At 34.8% G+C, this 11,671-nt stretch overlaps 1 protein-coding gene across 1 annotated transcript in view; it reads right to left on the bottom strand.

Annotated features, from left to right (window-relative positions):
- Positions 1 to 11,671, bottom strand: part of LOC107653406 (SRSF protein kinase 3-like) — a gene marked incomplete at its 5' end in the record, with an annotated part of 24,297 nt that overhangs the window by 8,076 nt on the left and 4,550 nt on the right. Inside the window, 2 exons of the mRNA XM_016440115.1 lie at positions 6,966 to 7,164; positions 10,517 to 10,542. Of these exons, the coding sequence (XP_016295601.1) occupies positions 6,966 to 7,164; positions 10,517 to 10,542 (225 nt within the window). The remainder of the gene's footprint in view (positions 1 to 6,965; positions 7,165 to 10,516; positions 10,543 to 11,671) is intronic.

Below are 11,671 nucleotides of genomic sequence, written 5' to 3' on the forward strand. Positions count from 1 at the left end.
TTTTTAACCTTAAACCGCATAAACACATTTCATTACACCAAATACACAAAATAATATTCTTTTTAGCAACGTCATATGACCCCTTTAAGCAATGATGTTAAATTCAGTTACCAACATCTTGTTAATAGATGGATTTCCATCCAAACATGAAGAGAATCTTTTCAAAGTTCGCAAAAGAGAAAAAAACAACAAACAAATGCGAATTAGGTGCATTTCCATCAAGTTGCTTGAGCAGATGGCGGTGGTAGTGGTAACCTAGTAACGAACAGTAAATAAAGCACCATCAGCAGAAACAGCAGATTAGTCACATGGATTTAATGTTCGCTACGTGAGAATTTGTTAGGCAGATGCGTTTCCGCCTCCCATAATTCACATTAACTCTTTTTCACACAAGTCAAAAACCACCTCATGCGAGTTTCCATCACTCATTTTTGTTGCAATACTTTAAAATGCGCAAAAAACAGTGATGGAACCATAATAGTGACAAGACAAATTTCAGACATAATTACTATATTGTGATGTCTAATCCTTACTGTGCTTGTAAAATGGCTCATATCCTGGGAAAGATTTTGATCATATCGCCATATGATCATAAGTAGTTTAATCAGGGAGCTTTTATGAAACTGACTTTATAATGTTAAATCTAGAAACATTTTTAATTTGTCAATATTTTAATTTTAGCTTCATTCAGGAATGTTCTTGTGTTCAAAAACTGTCAGACTCAGCAGAACGAAACTGAACACAGGGGTCTTGAAAAAAAAAAACAGCATCTTGACAGCATCATAAAACACAACAAAAGGCTGAAAAATTAATGAGATGCACTGCATCAAAAACATCCATGTAGCACACAGACCAATGCACAAGTAAAAACTGTAGATCATTCACCTCTTCATTGCCCTTAGGTCCAAAAACTATGAGCTGTAACATACAAAATGTCTCCAAGCATGATTATATTTAACCCTCACCTCAAATCACATTCTGACCAATGAAATTCCAAGACTTTTCTAGTCATTGGTGATTACTAGTAGGAATGCAAAGATATCATTTTTCAGAACCGATCCGATACCGAAAATTCTGAGTATCTGCCGATACCAATCCGATTCGATACCAGCGCAGTTTTCTTTAAATCAATGTAGAATTTCTATACCTCTGTGTGTTGACCTGATCATCGCTCTTTTGTGTGTTAAACACAAAATACTAAATATAGACAACTTAATTTTAATGAAAAATAACAAATGAAAAAATATATAATCATAAACTATGACAAAAAATTATATTATAAACTAGGTTAGTGGATAATTCAGCAGCAAAAGATACTCTAGTCTAGAAGAATCATGGGTGCACAATCATTTTATAAAATCTAAATATTTAGTGGGGAACAAATAAAAGTTAATAAGTGTAGGACTAAATCTGGTTACAAAATGTTACACATTGCTCTTTGTATTGTTGCAAAATACATTCGTGAAAAACAAGTAAATATATTTATATATAAATATATACTGTAAGTTAAAAGACATTTCTTTTAAATGTATAGCACAGTAATGGAGGCAGCAACATATGATAGATAGGACAGAAAAAGAAAGACTATTAAAGGGGTCATATGATGTTGCTAAAAAGAACATTATTTTGTGTATTTGGTGTAATGAAATGTGTTTCACCACAAAGAAAACAAAAATAACGACTTTATTCAACAATTCGTCTCCTCCGCATCACCCTATAGCGACATTTTGGAGAGTATCACATACGTAAACAAAATGGCGCTATAGGGTGATGCAGAGGAGACAAATTATTTAATAAAGTCGTTATTTTTGTTTTCTTTGTGCACAAAAATTATTCTCGTAGCTTCGTAAAGTTACGGTTGACCAACTGATGTCACATGGATTATTTTACAGATCTCCTTGCTACGTCACGACATGGCGGCGGCGGCGGCAACAACAATACTACAGCGAGAATAGTATGTAATAGAACTTAATATACTAATAGAATAGTTCTTTGCGTGAACATTTGGGCGGCGTTATGCAAATCTTCCCACATGTTAGAACGAGCCGTTTTAGGTAGGCGTGGTTGACTCTTAACTTTTATAAAGAATATGTCTTTGGATTTGAGACTTTAGTCTTTGCAACTTTACAGATCTTCTTTATGCACCAAGAGCTTGTAACACTCCAAAGAGAAAGGAAAAATTTTAATCGCATCATATGACCCCTTTAATAATCTTTCATTGCACAAAGTATTATAATATGAAAGGGTATATGGTTCCAATTCAGAGCAGCACAAAGCGCTTATGCACATCCCGTGCGCAGAATGATGCACTTGAAGCAACACAGAGTCACAGCGCGCAGCATAGAAAAGTTCAAAGCACAAAGGGAAGAGATATTGATGCGTAGTGTATTATATCTGTGAAATAGTTTGAGCCTTTTCTTTTAACAGTTTCAAATCTGTTATTGAGCGCTCTTGAAGAGAGTTTCATCGTTTTGACTGTCGTAACCGAACACGACATGCTGTTTGAGCACTGAATGGAGGATGACAGACAGCCGCAGCGGAGAGAAGAGTTTACGTGAACTTGAATTGAATGACTTAAATATTCATCTGTACCTCACATTAAACTATGGAATGGCTTCAGAACACTTAAAATATAGTGCACAAAAACTTTATGTTGCTTTATATTGTTTTTGTGCCATTCTTGGGGCTTAACAATAACACAGAATAATATACGCACAATAGGGGTGTGCGATATTGACAAAAAATTATATCTTGATATTTTCTGGGATTTTATCGATGACGATAATTAGATGATATTTTGCTGAGTGTGTTATTGTGCTGGTACCTTAAGGACTGCTGAAGACAGCTGACTCCTAATGTTTTTTATATTCTTCATATTCTGTGTGGTGGTCAGTTCATACTGATAGAAATTAATCTTTTCCAATAAATTTAAACTAATATTTACATTTTATGGGCATTTTTACCTTTATAAAGCCTTTTTTTTTTAAATTGTCCATTATCTTTTGAGTCAAATTCTTACAATTAATCAGGGAATTAGAATAATAAGACATTTGGGGCTGTTACCAAGCAAATTAAATCAACACAGAAGCTGCATCTGAAGTGGCATTTAGATGTATTTACACACTGTTTAATGCAAGACATGAATGCATTTAACCTGCAATTACAAATGCATAAATAATGTTTTGATATATTAAACATAAAACATTGAATACTGATATTTGAAATGATTTGAAACATTTAAAAAAAATCTAAAAAAATAAATAAAAAAAAAAGTCGAAATGTGAAATTAAAACCGCCAAAATAGGCAAATCATTGTTAATAAGTGAGTCATTGCAATTTAACCGAATCATTTAAATGGTTGATTCATTCAGGAACGAAACACCGTCATGTTGCTCAGAGACGCAAGACTGTACTGTGGCTGTGTTTGGAATGATTTTTGTTGGTGAAATAGAGCAAAAACAGGCAATATGGTGTCTAAAACGTAAGTCTCTCAATTAACTTATTGTTTATTGAATTGTTGTAAAAAATCAATATCACATTTGTAATCATGGTAATTTTAGGAGAAAAACGGCACTCTTTGTGTGAAATCGAATAACTATATGAAGTGGTATAAATATATAAATTTTCTGCCCCCATGTTTGGAATTTGTGATCATTCTAAATGCATTGTAATTGACTGAATCATGCAGTGAAAGAACGCACTCTAAATGCGCACGCGCACTAGTCTAGACTTCACGTAATGTACGCGTGCGCTCTGTAGGGGTGTTTTGAATGGTTTTTGCAAAATACTCAATAATGTCAAATCGCACATCGTTAAAACAACAATTACGATATTATCGCAAACTATATATATCGCACACCCCTAACGCACAATATCGGATTTGGATCTGACTCGTCTGACTGAAACCCGATCCGGCAGAAAATGCCAGTATCGGATCGATGCATCCCTAATTACTAGATAAGAATTTGTTGAGATATAGAGATTACACTACCAAAAAAACAAAAAAAAAATCTATAATTAATGAGACCAATTAATTATCTTTGGCAAAACAATTTATTTTGGCTAAAAATTGTAAATAAATAAATACAATTCCCTAATCTTAATAGTCATGAAAATTACCTATAGGCTATGGGATCAGAATCCCGCCTAAAGTATTGCAGTCACGGATAAAAAAATAACAAGCATGAAAACAAAATTTAAAAACGCAAGTAAAAAATATATTGCATAAGATTTAAAAATGAAAGCAAAGTTTTCAGAATAGCAAACAATGGTCACGGATTCAAAAATAATAAGCGTAAATCAAAAAATTAATAACGCATTTTTTAAAATAATAAGCATGAATCAAAACTTTAAACACGTTTTAAAATCATATTGCACAAAATTTTAATATTAATGCGAAATTGTCTGACTTGCGCACAAAATCATGTTTTCCTTGGTTATATTTCTCTGTTTTTTCTGGTCTGCTCATATTTTAATTTTTTTGTATGCTTATGCTGTTTTTCCCTTCGCTCGTTTCCACGTTCTGCGCTTGCTTTTCCAAATGTTGCGGTTAGAGTTTCAAGTAAATCAGGGTGGGCTTAAGCGTCATCATTGGTCCACTAGTTCTAGATTGACAGCTCCTCCTCTAGCCAATCAGATGAAGGGGGCGGTGACGTCACTCCAACGCGCCTCATTAGCTGCCGATGCTCAGTGTTCTGTTCACTTGTACAGGTGAAAATGGACAGCTGTCAGCTGGAAAACATCTTTCCATACAGGACACCATTATATGTGTCTGCCTGTCACTGCTGTACGCCTGCCTGGCGATCCGTTAATGTTAAATGAGTAAATTAATTATGAATAAATGAATGTAATGTTTTTGCATTGACTAGGCTAGATCTGACTACTGATCAATGAAAGCGATAGTGTTACAGAGAAGACAGTTACAGAGGCCAGGTGGATTTGATATACACGATGATTTATTTGCATATTGTGTTTATTTACATAAACACTATGCAACATTTGCAACAAGCTACATATATAATTGCATAACACTATTATAATGTTTTAAATATATAAAGTACAATACAGCAACAATATGAAAGTAAAACAGCCAGCAGGTGGCGGCAAGTATCTTTAGAGTAAGACATTAAATCATTCATTCAAACAGATTCATTCAGTGAGGAATAAAGTGAATCATTCAATATAAGGCGGCTCTGTGTTGCTTGTAGGACACTGTTCTGCTGTGGCTTTGTTTGGACTCTTCATCAAGCAAAATGAGAAAATAGGTACAATATAAAACTCACTCAAAATTTACTTCTTGTTATATTGATTTTATACTACAGTTCAATAAAGATTTTCAGTGCAGTTGATATTCGGGGAAACACTCTTCCTCATGTGATATTGCTTAACTGTATGTCATTTTATAATCTCAGAGTAACACAAAATAATATAAAGATAAATCTTACAAGACCATCAACCTTATCAATGACATACTGTACATGAGCAAAGCTGTTTACAAAAAAACAATACATGACAAAAAATAAGCAAAATACTGCCTACAGACAGTTAACAATTACGAGCAATACAGCAAACTAAACAATTGTGACTGGGATGTATTACTCTTACTCATATCATCCTCTCCTAACAGTAATAACCATAAGACTTATTATCAGTCAGGTATGGGCGAGCCAGGCACATCAGTGACTTCGCCAGGCCGGTATTGTGGCTCCTCCCTTTCGCGATGTGGCCATAGGCGAATAAATACAGGTGAATATAACCACGATGGGTCACTAGGACGGCTCATTTAACATTAATGGATCGCCAGGCAGGCGTACAGCAGTGACAGGCAGACACATATAATGCACCCTGATTTACATGAAACTCTAACCGCAACATTTGGAAAAGCAAGCGCAGAACGTGGAAACAAGAGCGAAGGGAAAAACAGCATAAGCACACAAAAAAATAAAAATATGAGCAGAAAATGTCTGAGACCAGAAAAAACAGAGAAATATAACCAAGGAAAACATGATGTTGTGCGCAAGTCAGACAATTTTGCATTAATATTTAAATTTTGTGCAATATGATTTTAAAACGTGTTTAAAGTTTTGATTCATGCTTATTATTTAAAAAAATGTGTTATTAATTTTTTGATTTACGCTTATTATTTTTTAATCCGTGACCATTGTTTGCAATTCTGAAAACTTTGCTTTCATTTTTAAATCTTGTGCAATATATATTTTACTTGCGTTTTTAAATTTTGTTTTCATGCTTGTTATTTTTTTATCTGTGACTGCAATACTTTAGGCGGGATTCTGATCCCATAATAGGCCACTAATGTTTCAGAGAGGTACTAAAAAGAAAAAAAAAAAAATCGGAAGAAAGATTGATGCAGCTTCTGCTTTTTTGCATAAATCACTCGCACGTACAAAGCTTCATTCTCTTTAAAATTCATCTTAATGCTCTACATGTCATTTTGCATGTGTAAATGGTTCATTAAGTCAGTTAATTAATTAGATTTCCATTTGATGGCCATTAATGCTGGGTAATACTGTTTACAGAAATGAAAACACTTTTTGGCACTTGACTAAAAGATTAGTTTTTCGCTCCGAGACATTGGAGTGATGTTTTCTTTACTCAGGAGCAAGAGGAGACGTGCATAATGGATGTCTCATTATTTTCTGGCTTGAAATATAGACGAAAATAAATGGAACTGATTTGACACATTAATCTTGTTTATGTTTTTTCCTCCATATTGTACATAATCTTTCAATTGCTCACAGAATTCCCCACAAGGTATTTTACAAAGCTTCATTTTGTATTAAAAACAACTATTTCAGTACCTCAGCTCACAAAGCCCTCCTTCATTCAAGTAAATTAACACTTTTTTGAGCATTAGTTCAAAAGAATCATGATTCAAAAGAATGATTCACTTTAATTAAATTCTCCTCTTGTGCATGCTGAAAACTGTTTATATAAATGTATCTCACTTTGTGCGTGTTTGTCGTCACCCTCTCCATCCTCGCTGAGCCTCCAGAGCGCTCGTGTGTTTCCAGAAGCATCCGGCGGCAAAACTCCATCCAACTCCTCCATCCTCTGCAGGTCAAACAGCCTCTCGTCCAACAGACGCTGCTGCCGTTTGGCTTTCCTCTTCAATTTCTTCTTCTTATTCTTTGATAATTTACCCGTCTAGACACAAACACACATGGGCAAAAAAGTTGTAAAAGTTTTTTTTTTTTTTTTTTTACAAACCAAGCTAATTTAAAAAACGCCTTCTAAAACAAACATAAGGTCTGATGTTAGCTGATCAACCTGTGCAATTATGATCATATTTGCAAGAGCAAACTAATCTCACACACTTATAATGGTTAATATGTTCTCATACAAACAGAATGTGTCATAGTGGTTAATGGAACAGTTCACCCCAAAATGAAAATTCGCTGAACATTTACTCACTCTCAGTCCATTTGATATGTAGATGAGTTTGTTTCTTCATTAAAACAGATTTAGAGAAATTTAGCATTACATGACTTGCTCACCAATGGATCCTCTGCAGTGAATGGGTGCCGTCAGAATGACAGTCCAAAAACATAAGTACATAGTATAAGTACATAAATACTATAAGTACATAAAACATCACAATAATCCACAAGTAATCCATTATTAAGATGTTTTTAACTTCAAACCGTTGCTTCGGACTAAAATACGAGTTTATAATCCATAACATTGCTTTTTCCAGTGAAAAATAAATATTTTCTGAATCATGAAAGCAATATGCACAGATCAAGCATAATTTACAAGTGAAAACAGTACAAAACAGTTCAAAACAAATATGCCTCAAATATGAGGATGTGAGAGGACAAAAGTGGATGGACTTTTTCACTGAAGGAAGCATTATTATAGATTACGGACTGGTATTTTGGCCAGAAGTGACCGTTTGAAGTTAAAATGCTAAATGATGGGTTTGTTTCTTTCGCTTCACACGACATAAATTGATGGATTGGAGTTGTGTGGATCACTTGTGGATTATTGTAATGTTTTTAATCAGCTGTTTGGACTGTCATTCTGACGGCACCCATTCACTGCAGAGGATCCATTGGTCAGCAAGTGATGTAATGCTAAACCTTTTCCGATGCAGAAACAAACTCATCTACATCTTGGATGGCCTGAGGGTGAGAATATTTTTGGCAAATTTTCATTTTTGGGTGAACTATTCCTTTAACAAGGTTGCTGGTTCAAACTCAAAACTCGTCAAGTCAAATTCCTTGTGTGTGTAAACATACTTGGTAACAAAGCTCTTCTGATTCTGATTCTGAAAAAAAATAAACCACCACTGTGTCCTTGACCTAAACACTTCACCTCAAGTTACTCCAGGGGAACTGTCATTGGGTCGTCAACCTTAGGCACAGTTGTCAGCAATGGCATGCAAAAGGGTTGTTTTATTTAGTTACAGAAGTCAAAAGGTGTGCATTAATCGTGATTTTCATAACATGTTGTCCAGGCATCCTTATCTAAACGATTTGCTCATTTTTGATACTCTTAAGCTTACACTGACGCAGCATAAAGTGAATTCTGCCACGGGGTATATCGGACACCCCTGCACCATTTCCAGCTCTGGGACTATTTTGGGATGACAGCTCTGTTGCCATGTCTGTTGTTTGGTCGAGCCGTGACACGTCCGCTCTACTGAGCCCAGTCTTACAGGACTGACCTGATGAACCTCTGCGTCTGGCGCTGTCTGTAAAACTACTGCTGCTACTTATAAATGAGACTTCCTGAGACTGGTTACTGTATATCAGATAAACTGGGTCACTGTAATCTAAAGGGGTCAGAAAGGTGCATGCAATACCGTCTGTTACGGATACTGCTCACAGTCTGAAGAAAACAGGAGTAATGCTTTCTATAATACAAACAGAGGATTCAATCACTCAGAAGTAACAAACCTGTTAAATCATTTATGATATTAATTAGTAATTGTTGCACACATCAGAACATTTACAAGTGAAAAGATTAAAAACGTGGTGATGCACAGAAGGAATCACAATGACTAGGATTAACTAAATTAAAATATGTCATAATAAAGAAGGTGAAAAGCAGTTTAGCCGACCTAAAACGTCGAGTCAAGTCGTGCAGTAAAAATACTATTTTAAGATAATAATAGATAATTTGGATAATTACTCTTTTTAAAGAGTAATTTCTTTAGGTAGCAGCCATTTATTCAAGAAATCTGTAGTCTAACAAGATGAAAAGACATAATAATAATAATTATTATTTTTTTATCTTGTTTATCATAATCATCAATATATTTTGTTGTAATAATTAATTAATAATTTAAAGAGAGTAATAATGAGATGAGACATGCCGAAAAAAAATACTGTTTGGATAATTACTTTTTCTTAAACTTCTATGTAAAAGCCATTCATCAAGAATGAAATCAGTAGCCTAATATTTAAAATAGAGCAAAACAAAGATAAAAATGCACTATTTATTTTATTTATTATTTTAGTATTATTTTATCACAGCACTGAATATTATAGTATTATTATTATTATTAACATCAAAATATTTATACGTATGATACAACAAGAAATAAAACAATTAAAAGCCAGTTTGGCATATTGGTTATCAGGCACTTTAAACGTAAATCTCAATATCTGTTTTGTCTTAAAAATGCAATACCTTCCAATAATATAACACCGTCCCAAGCTAATAATTTTGAGATATCTTATTCTTTTCAACATCTCTTTTCTCATCTCAGTGGTGGAGACAGCCTTGCTTTTCGCCATTCATCTCATTTATATTCAGAAGAGAGGAAAATGTGACAGTAATTCGTGAAATCACTCTCAACCATGCAGAGGTGGTGGCTGAAATAAAAAAAGCAGAATACAGGCAGCGGGAACGCAGCGGATCTCTGTCTGGCTGTCATGACGTGAGAAAAGATAATGCTCCTGTCTGAGAACAGCTTACTGCACTGCTCTTTTCTCACTTCTAAAATAGTCACTTTTAACTTTTCTTCTAAAGAATAAAAGAGGAAAATTAATCCAAATGCAGAATGATCAGATGAAGAAAGATAGCAAGCTTGTTTAATGCTCCAGCATGCAAACACCTCTGAAAGGTCTAATATTGTTAGTGAGCAGTTAATGGTGTAAAATCAACACATCTGTGGGACGGCAAAGAGCGTCAAGACCAAATCCACTTACTGGGGCAAGCCGAAAGAAATGTTTTCTCCATGCACAGAGCATTTAAACATATACTCTATGTGTTTACACTTTTATAAAACCGGCATACGATCAGTTATCAGCCAAAACGGTGCATTCTTATGGAAATCAGAGCACATTTTGAGCATAGGTCGAATTGTCTTTTCCCAGATTAGTGGATCAGCCATGGAGATTCGCCCCTTTCCCAGAGGTTCATGCCCGTATATCTACATAGGCAAGGGTGGGTTAGGGTACAGCAGGCAGATTAAAAAAAGTCATGTGTCATTTTCACCAGGGCAAACTACATCCTCTCTGTATTTCAGCAGGCACAACTCTGAACGTACCTGTTTTTCCCTTGGGGCCGTGCTAACTGCCATCAGAACAGAAGAGGAAAGAGGGAAGGGACAGAAAACCACAATGATAATAATTACAATAATTTAAAATAAAAAGAAAACAGAGAAAGAAAAGATAGGACACCAGTTAGAAACCAAACAGACAACAGAGAAGAAATGAGAAATGATTGGCATATTCACCACAGAAACAGAGGAGAAATGACGACCAGCATGCAGATCAATTTAATGGCACATTTGAAGTTGATTCAAAGTTTAAAGCACACCCAAATTACTTCCTTATTTGCTTTCTTACCTTTGAAACCTAAAAAAAAAAATCACTTGAAAGGTAACCCCTAATTCTATGACCTGGACTCAATTATTGAGGAGAAAACAACTGTGCTTCAGCTAAAATCCACAGGAAGGCAAATCTGTTTGAAAAAATACTGACCAACACTGCTATTGTAAAGCGGTATGTAGGGCTGCAACTACTAATCGTTAATAATCAATAATGAAATTCAGTTTGTTTTAGACCTGAAAAAGCAAAGCACAGCTGATCATTAGATGTCAACTAATTGTTAGGTCAAAATCACTGCCAAACAGCAGATTGTGTTGTTATAATTTACTCCAGGGATACTCAAATCATATCACTTATGGGACACTTTTAGAAACTTCAGGGTGTACAGAAGCCTGTGAATAAATAACCAGGCAATCCTTGATATTCATTTGGTCCAAGTATTGACTAAAGTATAAACCAAATCTATGTTAAACCAGCCTCAAATTTTTAAATCAAAACTGTCATTAAAGGGTTAGTTAACCCAAAAATGAAAATTACCCCATGATTTACTCACCCTCAAGCCATCCTAGTTGTATATGACTTTCTTCTTTCAGACGAATACAATCACAGTTATATTAAAAAATGTCCTTGCTCTTCCTAGCTCTATAATTGCAGTGAATGGGGGTCGAGTTTTTGAAGCCATCCATTACAAAAAGTGCTCCACATGACTCCGGGGGGTTAAAAAGTCCTTCTGAAGTGAACTGATGCATTTGTGTAAGAAAAATATCCATATTTAAAACGGTTAGAATATGCTAGCCTCGTGAGAACCAAGTTTTGTTTACAGCAAAGGAAAACCAGTCTCCTCTTGGCTTATATCGAAATCCTCCGACATT

The sequence above is a fragment of the Sinocyclocheilus anshuiensis genome, unplaced genomic scaffold, assembly GCF_001515605.1.
Source record: "Sinocyclocheilus anshuiensis isolate Anshui unplaced genomic scaffold, SAMN03320099.WGS_v1.1 scaffold71, whole genome shotgun sequence".
NCBI lineage: Eukaryota > Metazoa > Chordata > Actinopteri > Cypriniformes > Cyprinidae > Sinocyclocheilus > Sinocyclocheilus anshuiensis.